Source organism: Eumetopias jubatus, unplaced genomic scaffold (assembly GCF_037043125.1).
Source record: "Eumetopias jubatus isolate StellerSeaLion01/CBP00866 unplaced genomic scaffold, mEumJub1_p1.0 scaffold_8, whole genome shotgun sequence".
Taxonomy (NCBI): domain Eukaryota; kingdom Metazoa; phylum Chordata; class Mammalia; order Carnivora; family Otariidae; genus Eumetopias; species Eumetopias jubatus.
Genome location: NW_028274814.1, coordinates 28,287,533 through 28,304,267, shown reverse-complemented (window position 1 = coordinate 28,304,267; position 16,735 = coordinate 28,287,533). Strand labels below are relative to the sequence as shown.

The 16,735-nt window shown below is 40.4% G+C and overlaps 1 protein-coding gene across 1 annotated transcript in view; it reads right to left on the bottom strand.

Moving 5' to 3' along the window:
* Positions 1-16,735, bottom strand: part of ITIH5 (inter-alpha-trypsin inhibitor heavy chain 5) — a 77,156-nt gene that overhangs the window by 41,971 nt on the left and 18,450 nt on the right. The window contains exons 3-5 of the mRNA XM_028114716.2: positions 11,673-11,836; positions 10,640-10,741; positions 7,431-7,681 (exon numbers count right to left, since the gene is read on the bottom strand). Of these exons, the coding sequence (XP_027970517.1) occupies positions 7,431-7,681; positions 10,640-10,741; positions 11,673-11,836 (517 nt within the window). The remainder of the gene's footprint in view (positions 1-7,430; positions 7,682-10,639; positions 10,742-11,672; positions 11,837-16,735) is intronic.

Here is a 16,735-nt window from a genome sequence, read left to right as displayed (position 1 = left end):
TTGGGAACCACGGCAACAGGCCCCTCCCCCAGAAGATCAGCAGGAACAGCCAGCAAGCCAAGACCAAGTTTACCGATCAAGGAGAACGGGAGAACTCCAGCGCTAGGGGAATACAGCACATAGACTTCATGGCTTTTTTACCATGATTCATTAGTTTTTCAAAGTTAATTTTTTTAACTGTTTTTTTTTTAATTTTTCTTTTTCCCTTTTTCAACCAACATCTTATCAATCCCTTTTTTTAAAAAAACCTTTTTTATTTTTCATTTTTAGAGTCATATTTTATCCCTTCATAGTAGTTACCCTTATTTTTGGCATATATATACAAGTTGTTCTCTCTTTAAAATTTTGAGATACAGTTTCTTCTAACAGATCAAAATATACCCTAAATCACTAGTGTATGGCTTTGTTCTAGTCTCCTGCCTGATCACATTCTCTCCCTTTTTTGCTTTTTTTTAATCTTCTTCTTTCTTTTTTGAAACAACTTCTTATCAATTCCTTTTATAAAATCTTTTACAATTTTCATCTTTACAGTCATCTTCCATCCCTTCATTGTATCAACCCTTATTTTGTACATATATAAGTCTTTCTTCCTTTAAAATTTTAGGAGGCACTTTTTTCTAACCGACCAAAAGACGCCCAAAATCTAGTGTGTGGCACTGATCTATGCACTAGCCTGATCATATTTGATCATATTCTGGTTTTTTTGTATTGTTCTGTTTTTGTTTTTATCTTGTTCTCTTTTTTCTCTTTCTTTTTTCTTTCTTTCCCTTTCTTTTCCCCTGGCTTCAGGTCTTTTCTGATTTGTATAGAATATATTTGCTGGGGACGTTGTTAACCTGTTAGCATTTTGTTCTCTCATTCATCTATTCTCCTCTGGACAAAATGACAAGACGAAAAAAATCACCTCAGCAAAAAGAACAAGAGGTAGTACCGTCTGCCAGGGACCTACTCAATACGGACATTAGTACGATGTCGGACCTAGAGTTCAGAATCATGACTTTAAAGATACTAGCTGGGCTTGAAAAAAGCGTGGAAGTTATTAGAGAAACTTTCTGGAGAAATAAAAGAACTAAAATCTAACCAAGTCGAAATCAAAAAGGCTATTAATGAGGTGCAATCAAATATGGGGGGACTAACTGCTAGGCTAAATGAGGCAGAAGAGAGAATCAGCGATATAGAAGACGAAATAATGGAAAATAAAGAGGCTGAGAAAAGGAGAGAGAAACAACTACAGGATCATGAGGGCAGAATTCGAGAGATAAGTGATACAATAAGATGAAACAACATTAGAATAATTGGGATCCCAGAAGAAGAAGAAAGAGAGAGAGGGGCAGAAGGTATATTGGAGCAAATAATAGCAGAGAACTTCCCTAATGTGAGGAAGGAAACAGGCATCAAAATCCAGGAGGCACAGAGAACCCCTCTCAAAATCAATAAAAATCGGTCAACACCCCGACATCTAATAGTAAAACTTACGAGTCTCAGAGACAAAGAGAAAATCCTGAAAGCAGCTCGGGAGAAGAGATATGTAACCTACAATGGTAGAAACATTAGATTGGCAACAGACCTATCCACAAAGACCTGGCAGACCAGAAAGGACTGGCATGACATCTTCAGAGCACTAAACGAGAAAAATATGCAGTCAAGAATACTATATCCAGCTAGGCTGTCATTGAAAATAGAAGGAGAGAGAAAAGGCTTCCAGGACAAACAAAAAAGGAATTGGCAAACACAATACCAGCCCTCCAAGAAATATTGAAAGGGGTCCTCTAAGCAAAGAGAAAGCCTAAAAGCAGCATAGATCAGAAAGGAACAGAGACAATACACAGTAACAGTCACCTTACAGGCAATACAAAGGCACTAAATTCATACCTTTCAATAGTTACCCTGAATGTAAATGGGCTCAATGCCCCAGCCAAAAGACACAGGCTATCAGATTGGATAAAGAAACAAGACCCATCGATATGCTGTCTGCAAGAGACTCATTTTAGACCCAAAGACACCCCCAGATTGAAAGTGAGGGGGTAGAAAACCATTTACCATGCTAATGGACACCAAAAGAAAGCTGGGGTGGCAATCCTTATATCAGACAAATTAGATTTTAAAACAAAGACTGTAATAAGAGATGAGGAAGGACACTATATCCTACTTAAAGGGTCTATCCAACAAGAAGATCTAACAATTGTAAATATCTATGTCCCTAACATGGGAGCAGCCAATTATATAAGCCAATTAATAACAAAAGTGAAGAAACACATTGACAACAATACAATAATGGTGGGGGACTTTAACACCCCCTTGACTGAAATGGACAGATCATCTAAGCAAAAAATCAACAAGGAAATAAAGACTTTAAATGACACACTGGACCAAATGGACTTCACAGACATATTCAGAACATTCCATCCCAAAGCAACGGAATGCACATTCTTCTCTAGTGCCCACGGAACATTCTCCAGAATTGATCACATCCTAGGTCACAAATCAGGTCTCAACCGGTACCAAAAGATTGGGCTTATTCCCTGCATATTTTCAGACCACAATGCTTTGAAACTAGAACTCAATCACAAGAGGAAAGTCGGAAAGAATTCAAATACACAGAGGCAAAGAGCATCCTACTAAAGAATGAATGGGTCAACCAGGAAATTAAAGAAGAATTAAAAAAATTCCTGGAAACCAAAGGAAATGAAAACACAACTGTTCAAAATCTTTGGGATGCAGCAAAGGCAGTCCTGAGAGGAAAGTATATAGCAATACAAGCCTTTCTCAAGAAACAAGAAAGGTCTCAAATACACAACCTAACCCTACACCTAAAGGAGCTGGAGAAAGAACAGCAAATAAAGCCTAACCTCAGCAGGAGAAGAGAAATAATAAAGATCAGAGCAGAAATCAATGAACTAGAAACCAAAAGAACAGGAGAACAGATCAACGAAACTAGGAGCTGCTTCTTTGAAAGAATTAACAAGATTGATAAACCCCTGGCCAGACTTATCAAAAAGAAAAGAGAAATGACCCAAATCAACAAAATCATGAATGAAAGAGGAGACATCACAACCAACGCCAAAGAAATACAAACAATTATAAGAACATATAATGAGCAACTCTATGCCAGCAAATTAGATAACCTGGAAGAAATGGGTGCATTCCTAGAGACGTATCAACAACCAAAATTGAACCAGGAAGAAATAGAAAACCTGAACAGACCTATAACCACTAAGGAAATTGAAGGAGTCATCAAAAATCTCCCAACAAATAAAAGCCCAGGGCCAGATGGCTTCCCAGGGGAATTCTAGCAGACATTTAAAGAATTAATACCTATTCTCCTGAAACTGTTCCAAAAAATAGAAATGGAAGGAAAACTTCCAAACTCATTTTAGGAGGCCAGCATTACCTTGATCCCAAAACCAGACAAAGACCCCATCAAAAAGGAGAATTACAGACCAATATCCTTGATGAACATGGATGCAAAAATTCTCACCAAAATACTAGCCAACAGGATCCAAAAGTACATTAAAAGGATTATTCACCATGACCAAGTGGGATTTATCCCTGGGCTGCAAGGCTGCTTCAACATCCGCAAATCAATCAGCGTGATACAATACATTAACAAAAGAAAGAACAAGAATCATATGATCCTCTCAATAGATGCAGAAAAAGCTTTGACAAAGTACAGCATCCTTTCTTGATCAAAACTCTTCAGAGTATAGGGATAGAGGGTACATACCTCAATATCATAAAAGCCATCTATGAAAAACCTACAGTGAATATCATTCTCAATGGGAAAAGCTGAGAGCTTTTCCCCAAAGGTCAGGAACGTGGCAGGGATGTCCACTATCACCACTGCTATTCAACATAGTATTAGAAGTCCTAGCCACAGCAATCAGACAACAAAAAGAAATCAAAGGCATCCAAATCGGCAAAGAGGAAGTCAAACTCTCACTCTTTGCAGATGATATGATACTGTATGTGGAAAACCCAAAAGACTCCACCCCAAAACTGCTAGAACTCATATAGGAATTCAGTAAGTAGCAGGATATAAAATGAATGCACAGAAATCAGTGGCATTCCTATACACCAACAACAAGACAGAAAAGAGACAGATCAAGGAGTTGATCCCATGTACAATTGCACCCAAAACCATAAGATACCTAGGAATAAATTTAACCAAAGAGGCAAAGGATCTGTACTCAGAAAACTATAAAATACTCATGAAAGAAACTGAAGAAGACACAAAGAAATGGAAAAACGTTCCATGCTCATGGATTGGAAGAACAAACATTGTGAAGATGTCAATGCTACCTAGAGCAATCTACACATTCAATGCAATCCCCATCAAAATACCATCCACTTTTTTCAAAGAAATGGAACAAATAATCCTAAAATTTGTATGGAACCAGAAGAGACCCCGAATAGCCAGAGGAATATTGAAAAAGAAAAGCAAAGCTGGCGGCATCACGATTCCGGACTTCCGGGTCTATTACAAAGCTGTTATCATCAAGACAGTATGGTACCGGCACAAAAACAGACACATAGATCAATGGAACAGAATCGAGAGCCCAGAAATGGACCCTCAACTCTATGGTCAACTCATCTTTGACAAAGCAGGAAAGAATGTCCAGTGGCAAAAAGACAGTCTCTTCAACAAATGGCGTTGGGAAAATTGGACAGCCAGATGCAGAAGAATGAAATTGGACCATTTCCTTACACCACACACAAAAATAGACTCCAAATGGTTGAAAGACCTAAACGTGAGGCAGGAGTCCATCAAAATCCTAAAGGAGAACACAGGCAGCAACCTCTTCGACCTTAGCCGCAACAACTTCTTCCTAGAAACATCGCCAAAGGCACGGGAAGCCAGGGCAAAAATGAACTATTGGGGTTTCATCAAGATAAAAAGCTTTTGCACAGCAAAAGAAACAGTCCACAAAACCAAAAGACAACCGACAGAATGGGAGAAAATATTTGCAAATGACATATCAGATAAAGGGCTAGTATCGAAAATCTGTAAAGAACTTATCAAACTCAACACCCAAAGAACAAATAATCCAATCAAGAAATGGGCAGAAGACATGAACAGACATTTTTCCAAAGAAGACATCCAAATGGCCAACAGACATGAAAAAGTGCTCAACCTCGCTCGGCATCAGGGAAATCCAAATCAAAACCTCAATGAGGTACCACCTCACACCCGTCAGAATGGCTAAAATGAACAAGTCAGGAAACGACAGATGTTGGCGGGGATGCGGAGAAAGGGGCACCCTCCTACACTGTTGGTGGGAATGCAAGCTGGTGCAGCCACTCTGGAAAACAGTAGGAAGGTTCCTCAAACAGTTGAAAATAGAGCTACCATACGATCCAGCCATTGCACTACTGGGTATTTACCACAAAGATACAAATGTAGGGACCCGAAGGGTACATGTACCCCAATGTTTCTAGCAGCAATGTCCACAATAGCCAAACTGTGGAAAGAGCCAAGATGTCCATCGACAGATGAATGGATAAAGAAGAAGTGGTATATATACACAATGGAATATTATGCAGCCATCAAAAGGAATGCGATCTTGCCATTTGCAACGACGTGGATGGAACTGGAGGGTGTTATGCTGAGTGAAATAAGTCAATCAGAGAAAGACATGTATCCTATGACCTCACTGATATGAGGAATTCTTCATCTCAGGAAACAAACTGAGGGTTGCTGGAGTGGTGGGGGGTGGGAGGGATGGGGTGGCTGGGTGATAGACATTGGGGAGGGTATGTGCTATGGTGAGCACTGTGAATTGTGTAAGACTGTTGAATCACAGATCTGTACCTCTGAAACAAATAATGCAACATATGTTAAGAAAAAGGAAAAAGAAGTAGATAGCAGGAGGGGAAGAATGAAGGGGCTAAATCAGAGGTGGAGACGAGCCATAAGAGATGATGGACTCTGAAAAACAAACTGAGGGTTCTAGAGGGGAGGAGGGTGGGGGGATGGGTTAGCCTGGTGATGGGTATTAAAGAGGGCACGTTCTGCATGGAGCACTGGGTGTTAAGCACAAACAATGAATCATGGAACACTACATCAAGAACTAATGATACCTTGACAATATTTTTAATTTTTTAATGCAGTCTAGATTGAGAGTATCACACTCAGTATTGGGAATGACCACATAACAAAAGACCTGAGCCTCCCACAGAACCAAGACACAATCCAGTTTCTGAGATGAAACTCCTTGTCCCGTGGACAGTAATGAACAGAACTGTGTGCTGGCGAGAGGAAAGTGCATCTTCCGCATGGTTCACTCTTCTGCACACCAGCCCTGGGTCCTATTTTCACATTATGTTAAATAACAATGTTCTCCTTTCCCCCTTGTCAAGTCATGTCTCTACTCTCCTCTCAATCTCATTCCTAAATATTCCTGCCCAAGTAGCCTTCTTGGGATCCTCCAGATTCTACTTGTGGCCACAGGGGCTGAGTTCAGATTCTGCAACTCACTTACTGCTCAGCCATTCCCAGACCTCAACGTCACAGATACCTGAAATCGAGAGAGTCCAATCCTGGTGCAACTTTGTGACACATCTGTCTCGTTACCGGATTTGACATGAAGCCTGCCTAGTCTACTCAGGGTAAGACCAAACACCTGTGACCATTTCATATAAACTATCAGCTGAAATTAATATAGTAAATAAGACTAGATTGTATTGAATTTATCATCATCATTTCAACAAATAGAGTGCGATTTTAAAAATCAGAATTTAAGAAAAATCTAACGGTGGTCCTGGTAATGAACCAAAATGTCACTGCACTCAATCAAATGTACAGTACACAGTTTTCACTATTTAATTTTAGGAAGAGTCTCACACATCATTGAAATGTGTATGTTAGTGTTAAATGTTTAGTGTTTCAAAAATGGATTTTTAGAAAAATAACCCTGTAATCCCTCACCCCCTAGAATAAAAGGATTATTTTATAGAACTTTCTAGTCTTTTGTCAACTTCACATTTAACAAACTTAACATATTTAACATTACAGAGTGTGTACAAGTGTGTCTTTTTCCTCCCATCATATGCTGCATTGTTGTCATAACCCTATTTTACTAATCACGGCTGAATATTTAGGATGACAGAACGTTTTTGCTACTACAAATGTTAACAAACAGGATTGCGTGTATAACATTCCCAATACTTTAGATGCCTCACCTGGATTAGATGCCCAGAAGTAAGATTACTGTGTCAAATGATTTAAACATCTTTAAATCTCCGGATAGAAACAGCTTTAAAAACAAAACAAAACAAAACTGTACAGGGCTTTGCCTTTGTTGTGTTGCTATCTTTCAGATTCTTGCCAACTCTTGGAGTCTTTGTTGAAGGGGTGCCCTCTGTCTTACAGATTTCTCTGAAGCCCACACCCCACTCTGAGTTAGCACAGGAGACCCGGCGACCACACTCACCTTCCCTTCTCCCACTGTCCTTCTGCCTGCTGTGCTGTAAGGGTAGCACCTCCAGGGACTCGATGCCGGACCTCTCCAGAATGTTCACTTCCACCATCAGCCTCCCCACCAACTGCTGGGGCCGCACACTGATAACGTGCTCATACTTCCCCAGCCGCCTCTGTAAGAGCTCTTCGTAACTGAGGAGGAAGGCAGCTTTGTCCTTGCTGGGAATCACGACAGAGGCTCTGAACATATCAGTCCCCTTCTTCCTGTAAGGAAGAGAAAAGGGAACACGGGGTCTGTCAGAGAAAGCTGGGTTCCCTCAAATCCCTTCAGGGCACTGGCCACTCTCTCAAGAGAGTCCTTAGAAGAAAAACTACATATTAGTATTGGGAAGAGAAGCAAAGACCTGCACTAGAGGAAGGTTACAAAGTTTCAAGGAATACTGAAGAGTACAGAATTCAAAGACCGCTGAACTTTCCTACCTCTCCCTGAGTCAGGCTTGAGGGGGCAAAGGGGAAGGGAATATTGAAACCGGTGAACTGCTGGAAAAGAGCGTTTTGGAGTCAAGATGTGAATTGCATTTTTCTCTTTATTGGAATGGCCAAACGAGCCTGACATCTGAGGTCACTTTAAAATAGCTAATATATTAGGTTTTTACACTTTGCAAAGTTTGGTGGTTGTGACTAGGGGTAAGGATAAAGAATAAAGGATTGCAAAGCATATAAAAATATAAGCCATTCCAAATGTTTTCAGTGCTTGGAGTGAAGGTTCTTTGATTCAAGATGGCAGACTGACCATAAAAGGGATAGTAAAGGATTAAACCAAAGGAAAGAGTGGTAGGGGAAACCATCGGCGGGTACGGCACTTCAAAACATTTCTGGAAGATGGGGAATTCAGTAGAGGAAGAACTCCACAGCTCAGACTATGTAGGCAGGGGCTACAGCAAAGGATCAAGATGCAAACCATCTACAGAACATCAGAGAGATGGTAGGCTCTGGCTCAGCATAAGATGTGAGTGGGAAGGGCACCAAATACAGGAAGGAGACCTCCAAGTCCATATATGAATGAATGACCAAGATGACAGGCTTCCTACACTCCTCTTTCTCAGAGCTAAAAAGCTAGGAAGAATGACTGAAAAAAGACTGACCCTTAAACCCATTATTGTAAACTCCCAAAACGTCAGGTAGAGGAAACACAGAAAAGGAGTAGTATTAGACTGCATTAGATGCATCATCAGCAATGCCAGATGTTATAAAACACTGGGAGCAATGTCTTCAAGGTTGGGATGATAAATTATTCTCAATCTTAAACTCCATAGACAGTCAAAATATTAATCAAGGTCTCAGAAAGTGTGTCTCTCATACATCTATTCTGGGGGAGTTACTTTAGAATATACTCCAGCAAAGTGAAAGAGAGAAAGAAAGAGGAAGTTAGGGACTATAAGGAGTAATAAAAGCAACCCAAAAGAAAATGAAAAGAAATCCCAGGGTAAACATTGATGACAAGGCTGCAAAGTAATGACAGTATTCCATGGACCTGGAGACACCCTTCGTCCATGATGGACAGCTCTGAAATCAGGATGTGCCTCCTGATCAGTGATGACTTCCAACTGCTGTTGGCAACGACATGGATGTCATTGCTTACAGAACTAGGTCATAGCTAGCTGTTCATTTAGTCACCATTTCAAAAGAGTTATGTGTCTTGCTAGATGTTAACAGTAACAAATTATGTTTTATCTCATAAGAAAAAAGAGAGACAATTAAAAACTCCAGGAAAGACAAATGCATATGTTGTGATCCAACTGAACTAAACTGTGGCAAAATTATGAACAACTTATGAATTGTAATGAAAACGAATCTTCATAAAACTCATCTAATACAGACCACTTGGGATCCACGTGCAGTCCAACAAAATTAGATTTTAATAAACTGCCGCAGGAGGGGAGACTACATACCAAAGGCATCATGGAGAACCTTGCCAAACAAAGGAGGACATAGGGTAATATCATAGGATTGGGAGAAAAGTGGAGTGTAGATAAGGTTAAATGAAACAGTGTTTGGAGGCTCGAAAAAAAGCAGGGCTGTGTGTAAAAGTGGTTAGTGGAGGGAGTCTTCCTTCTCACCCTGGAGGGAGAAGCAAACTTGAGGTTCTCTGTCCTTAGGAACTACAAAGTTAAGATAAATGTGGACTTTTGTGTCCAACAATGCCTTATCTGAAGCTGTGGACCTTGGCTGCTTTTTGTATCAAAGTAAACCCGTGACTCACATCCTCCAGGCAAGAGTGAGATGTTCCATTCTCGCCAATAGGATTTCCAACAGCAAAGTTTCTGACAGTCTATGATTTTAAAGAACAAGCTTTCTCAAAACTGTGTCCTTTCATTAACGAACAAAAACAGGGTCACATGTTCACACCAACTTATCCGGATACCAAGATCATTTTTCTTCAAAGGGAACAGATCACTTTTCTTCAAATGGGTAGAGAGGGAAATAGAATCTTAGTATACGAAGTGGCTCTGCAGTTAATGCCATTTATGTAATCATTACAACTCAAATACTGGTTAATGGTTTTCAATGTTTAGATTCAATTTATAGACAAAACAAAGAAAATACATATCATTACAGATCAGAATTTAAATGTTGGTAACTCTGACAGTGCAAAAGTAAATGATCATGTAGAAAAAGATGGGCACTGGAAATGGGAAAGGAAAGGCAGGGTTTCAGTGAAGGAGAGGGAATTATTTAAGATAGTAGGGCTATTCTAAGATGGTGTAACATGGCTTACATTGATGGAAGAAGAGATAAGAATGTGAAAATGTGGAATGCAGAGGGAAAGTGGGCGTGCTGTACATATGCTAAATGCTCTTCCTTCACAGCAGAGAATCAACAGATAATGTCTGATGTTTATCAAGAAATTTTTTAAAAAACAAGAGAGTACCATAAGTGTTAGAGTTAGGGAGGTCACTACAAAAAGAAACTACAGAAGTATTAGAAGTGGGTGTCTCTAGGAAGTGAGACCTGGGGAGAGGGAGTGGTAAAATATTCCTTTTTATTATAAACCCTTTCCTGCTATATTGTTAACTATATATATTTAATTACTATATGCTAACAATGAAAAGCAGATAAGTCCTTGAAGGAAGGGAAGAGAAAAAGATGGGTAGGCAAAGGCATAGGAAATGTGGCCCTTTGCTGAAGTGGATTTTAATTACTTAACTCCATGGCACTTACCCATTATCTTCTGAGGTTTTATTCCTTTTCTCTTTTACCTTATCACCGTTTTTCTTTTCTCTCCCTGTAATTTCTCCCTGATACACCTTGTCTCCAATGAGCCTGAAACACAAGAGACAGCTGTGTTACCAGCTTGCAGTTCCAAGACAAATTCAAACATGGATCTCATAACCATGACAACCCTAGAAAATATTTTTATGTGACTCTTGGATATCCAGAAAGAATGCATTCCAGACCAAGGCGCTATCCTTGAATCATTCATTTCATTCTAGGGCAGTTTTCAACAGGTCCAAATAGTCAGGCCTGACCCATGGTGCCTCTGGGATTCTCCAGGAGGAAATCAGACTTGCTCAAATTCCCATGAAGATTCACCAGCTTGAATCTTGCCCAGACCCAAAAGGAAACCCCCAAGATCCACCCTATTTTGCATGTCTTTACCTCCTAGTTCAGAAGAAAAGACGAAATAGTTCACCTCGTATATCACAGGGATCCTGCCATCTCATTCAGATCTTGACTTAAACATGGCCTCCTTTGAGCCACCTCCCTGATTTCTCCCTGCCTAGACAAGCCCCTCTTGGTCCTACTTGCCGTCTTTAAGCACTCGCTATGGTCTGAAATGATCTCACCTACTGATTTGTTTAATTATTTCTCCCATTGCAATTTCTGCAGCTGAGCAACATTGTTTCATAGAGGTACACACTTCACTTTGAAGAGCTCCACTTGTTTGTGGAGGGAAGGAGAGAAACACAGAGGGAAAAGGAGGGGAATCGAAGGCGGGAAGAAGACAGGAACAGAATGAAAGAGGAGATCGTGAAAAGGAGGGAAGGAGGAAGGGATGGAAGGGAGAGAGAAAAGGAAGAAGGAAGGCGGAGAAGGAAGGAGAGCAGGAAGGAGGGAGTCATCCTTCTCCTAACCATTCGCTGGGAGAAGTTCTCACACCTGAAGGCTGCGGAGCTCGCATCCTCTCAGGGTCACCCTGGCCACCCCACACAGACATCTCCATTCCAGGGTCTCTGACCAGACTGTCGCTTACACAGTGAAGTTGGTGATGAAGGCTGCAGCTGGCATCTGCAACTGAAACTCAATTTCCTGGTCCTCGGAAGCTCTATTCAGCATTCTACAGGAAACCGCAGTGAAGGCGTAACGAGAAATAATGGTAGACTTCACCGAGAAGTCCGTCATCAAGGGTTTGGTTTTCTGTTGGAATTAAAACACACGGTGTTTTCAGTGACGTGTGAAAGTGGGAATCAACCATTCTGGGGAAGGTGTGAGGCTCTGTTTTCTTCAGGGAAATAATCTTCAACTTGGGAGCCTTTGGCACATGACTCTTTCTTCTCTGTCTTGCCCTGGCTTTTCCACCCACCACTCTCTCCACTCACAAAACAACTGTGGCTGGACAACCAGCTCCTGAGACAGAAGCACATCTGTTAACTTCACCTTAACAAATGGACACAGTTAAGATTTCCTATTTACCAGAGAATACACAGGGCTGAAGTAGTTTAATGAAATATCGGAATTTTAGAAGTGAAGTATGAGAAGTATGCAATGCTTTTCTGTTATGAACTTTTAGATCACATTTACAGGATCATGAATCGATGAACACACCAGGGCACACCCAAAGAAATTCTCAGATTTTCAAATTAAATTCAATACCCACTTAGAGAAACTAGATTCCAGAGCTATCCCATGGAGACTACAATCACATTACTGGAAAGTGGGAATTGATACTGAACTCGAGACAGTATTTAGGGAATTAGAACCCAGAAAAAGGAAAGTGTCTGCTAATTAAGTTTATCCCTGAAGGCTCTGATAAGAGAAGTTGCTACATGGAACAAATTTAAAAGCTGGTTAAAACTTTTCAGTGTATTTCTAGCCTTCACTTCACATTGTGCTCCATGCGATGGCAGCAGACCCTGGAGAAGGAAGGAAGCATTCATGAGGGAAGTCAGCAGAGTGGTTCTCTAACTCCAAGAACTGGCTGAACAACTTACAGGCATGGACTGAACGTTTGTGTCGCCCGTCTCCTCCCACCACCACCACCAAATTCACATGGTAAAGACCTAAACGCCCCCCCCCCCATGTATTGGTACTTGGGGATGGGCCTTTGGAGGTGAGCGGGGTTAGATGAGGTCACGAGGGCCTTCATGATGGGGTGAGTGCCCCACAACAGGAGACACGAGAGAGCTTGCTCTTGCTCTCCATGAGGACCTAGAGAAAGGGCTGTGTGAGTGAGAATGTGGCCATCTACAAGCTAGGAAGAGTCTGCACCAGAAAATGAACCGTGACAGATACTGATCTTGGACTCTCCAATTTCCAGAACAACAAGAAAATAAATTTCTGTTGTTTATGGTATTTTGTTATGGCAGCCCAAGCAGACCAAGACGAGGCATTATCTCATTATGGACTTGGACACACATTCAAAGTAGGTGTTTTTTATTCCCATTTCATACATGAGAAGTCAAGCTTGCAAGTTTACATATTGGCCCATCATTAATGGAGATGAAACTTGAACCCAATCCTACCTGCTCTAGAGTCCACACTCACCACCAGGATGCTAGGCTGCCTCTGTGGATACGTCTTTCTATCTCTGTGTACTCAAACCCCAGCATGGTCTTCAGCATGCTGCAGGCTCTCAATAAATGCTGAACGGAACCAGGTTACTCTGATAGGATTCTACTTTCTCCTATGGGAATTGACCAACCTAGTCAATGTTTATCTCAACCTGTGTCTGCTCTCTAAATTTCTTTCCAGGCCTAAGCTAGTTTTCAAAATAACGGTAAGATAATGACCTGCTGAAATCAAGGCATATTGCTCCTGTGATCTACAGAGGGAAACTTAAACCCCATTTCAAGAGAGTTGCACAGTGCGTTGCTCTATTTAAGCATATTTAAATGTTGGGAGTCAAATCATACCTTTCACAGCAAACCACCAAAAGCTGACAGATACTTTATATGACATGTTAGAGAAGTAAGACTGAATCCCCTTCAGCCCCCTACATCTGAGAACACATAGGAACAGCCGCAAGATGGGGAGCTGCATAGGAGCAAGGCCAGAACGCATGAGTGCTGGGTACAGAAGTCAAGGGATTATTCATCTTTGTGGCTGAACTTCTGGTCTTGGTGACTCAAGGGATAAAGACAAATGGCAACAGTTTTAGGAAAAATATTAAGAGAACATATATCTTTCTTGGAAAGTTGGAAAAATATAAGCACATAGGGTTCAGTGAAATGATGATCAAGTAGAAAAAAAAATCTAAACATACTTGAAAGATTTTTTTCACCAGCGAGAAGAAAAAAAGTTCTCTGATTTGGTCTGAGAAGGAATTATGTCAAAGCAACGGTTCTCAAGTGTGGTCCCAGGACTAGCAATATGAGCATCACCTGGAAACTTGTAGATTATCAAACTCCATCCCAGACTTGCAGAATTAGAAACACAGGAGATAGGGCCAGAAATCTGTATTTTAACAAGCCTTCCAAGGGACCCTGATGCTCAAGTTTGAGAACCATTGTTTTTTTGTTTTTGTTTTTGTTTTAGTTAACTGTAGATAGATTTTTTTTATCATTATGTTATGTTAGTCACCATACAGTACATCATTAGTTTTTGATGTAGTGTTCCATGAATCATTGTTTGTATATAATACCCAGTGCTCCATGCAGTACATTTAAAGTAACACGAGGAGGTGGCCCTCTAGATATTTCTTCATCTCTAAGTTAAGAGAGCTTGAATAAATCACTAAAATTATGTCCACGTTGAGATCCAAGAATCTAAGGCAAAGTCAAAAGTAAGGAATAAAACTGGGTTTTAGGAAACTATTCTGGAATTTAGAAATATTGATTGTGAATAGTCTCCATGAAAGTCTAGTCTCCTTAGGACAATATCTGACTCTCCCTAAGTGACTTGGATTAAAAAGAGATTCTAGGGATGCCTGGGTGGCTCAGACGGTTAAGCGTCTGCCTCCAGCTCAGGTCATGATCCCAGGGTCCTGGGATCGAGCTCCACATCGGGCTCCCTGCTGAGCGGGGAGCCTGCTTCTCCTTCTCCCTCTTCCTGCTGCTTCCCCTGCTTGTACACACTTTCTCTCTGTCAAAAATAAATAAAATCTTTTTTTAAAAAAAGAGAGATGTATCAACTACCAACTACCAACAACTACCTGTCATTGAAAATAGAAGGAGAGATAAAAACCTTCCGGGATGAACAAAAACTAAAGGAATTTGCAAACACGAAATCAGCCCTACAAGAAATATTGAAAAGGGTCCTCTAAGCAAAGAGACAGCCTAAAAGTAACATAGAACAGAAAGGAACACAGACACTATACAGTAACAGTCACCTTACAGGCAATACAATGGCACTAAATTCATACCTTTCAATAGTTACCCTGAATGTAAATGGGCTAAATGCCCCAATCAGAAGACACAGGCTATCAGATTGGATAAAGAAACAAGACCCATCGATATGCTGTCTGCAAGAGACTCATTTTAGACCCAAAGACACCTCCAGATTGAAAGTGAGGGGCTGGAAAACCATTTACCATGCTAATGGACACCAAAAGAAAGCTGGGGTGGCAATCCTTATATCAGACAAATTAGATTTTAAAACAAAGACTGTAATAAGAGATGAGGAAGGACACTATATCCTACTTAAAGGGTCTATCCAACAAGAAGATCTAACAATTGTAAATATCTATGCCCCGAACATGGGAGCAGCCTACTTATATAAGCCAATTAATAACAAAAGGAAAGAAACACATTGACAACAATACAATAATAGTGGGGGACTTTAACACCCCCCTCACTGAAATGGACAGATCATCCAAGCAAAAGATCAACAAGAAAACAAAGACTTTAAATGACACACTGGACCAAATGGACTTCACAGACATATTCAGAACATTCCATCCCAAAGCAACAGAATACACATTCTTCTCTAGTGCCCATGGAACATTCTCCAGAATAGATCACATCCTAGGTCACAAATCAGGTCTCAACTGGTACCAAAAGACTGGAATCATTCCCTGCATATTTTCAGACCACAATGCTTTGAAACTAGAACTCAATCACAGGAGGAATGTCGGAAAGAACTCAAATACATGGAGGCTAAAGAACATCCCACTAAAGAATGAATGGGTCAACCAGGAAATTAAAGAAGAATTAAAAAATTCATGGAAACCAATGGAAATGAAAACACAACTGTTCAAAATCTTTGGGATGCAGCAAAGGCAGGCCTAAGAGGAAAGTATATAGCAACACAAGCCTTTCTCAAGAAACAAGAAAGGTCTCAAATACACAACCTAACCCTACACCTAAAGGAGCTGGAGAAAGAACAGCAAATAAAGCCTAACCTCAGCAGGAGAAGAGAAATAATAAAGATCAGAGCAGAAATCAATGAAATAGAAACCAAAAGAACAGTAGAACAGATCAACGAAACTAGGAGCTGGTTCTTTGAAAGAATTAACAAGATTGATAAATTTTGTTAATAAATCTGGCACGTATTGAATGGAGCACTGGGTGTTATACGCAAACAATGAATCATGGAACACTACATCAAAAACTAATGATGTAATGATGTAATGTATGGTGATTAACATAACATAATAAAATAAAAAAAAAGAAAAAAGAAAAAAATATATATACCACAATTCAGGGCACCTGGGTAGCTCAGTTGGTTAAGCATCTGACTCTTGATTTCTGCTCGGGTCATGATCTCAGTCAAGTCTGTGGGATCGAGCCCCGCATATGGCTCTGTGCTGAACGTGGAGCCTGCTTGAGATTCTCTCTCTCCCTCTCCCCTGCCCCCACTTGTGCATGTGCTCATGCTCTCTCTAAAATAAATAAATAAATCTTTCAAAATACACACACACACACACACACACACACACACACACACACACGTTTCAGTAAAGACAATGAGTATAAGGCTGGGGAAGGTAGTAATGGTAATGATCTTAAGAGCACAATAACCTGTTGGTTTTTTTTAAATTAAAATTTGTATCTCCTCATCTTTCCAAAATGGAACGCTGAGATAAATTAAAGCATAAATTGAGATGAGGTGTTTTACTTTTACTTAGGGTTTCCCTGGAAATAGGTTTTCTTCCCAAAT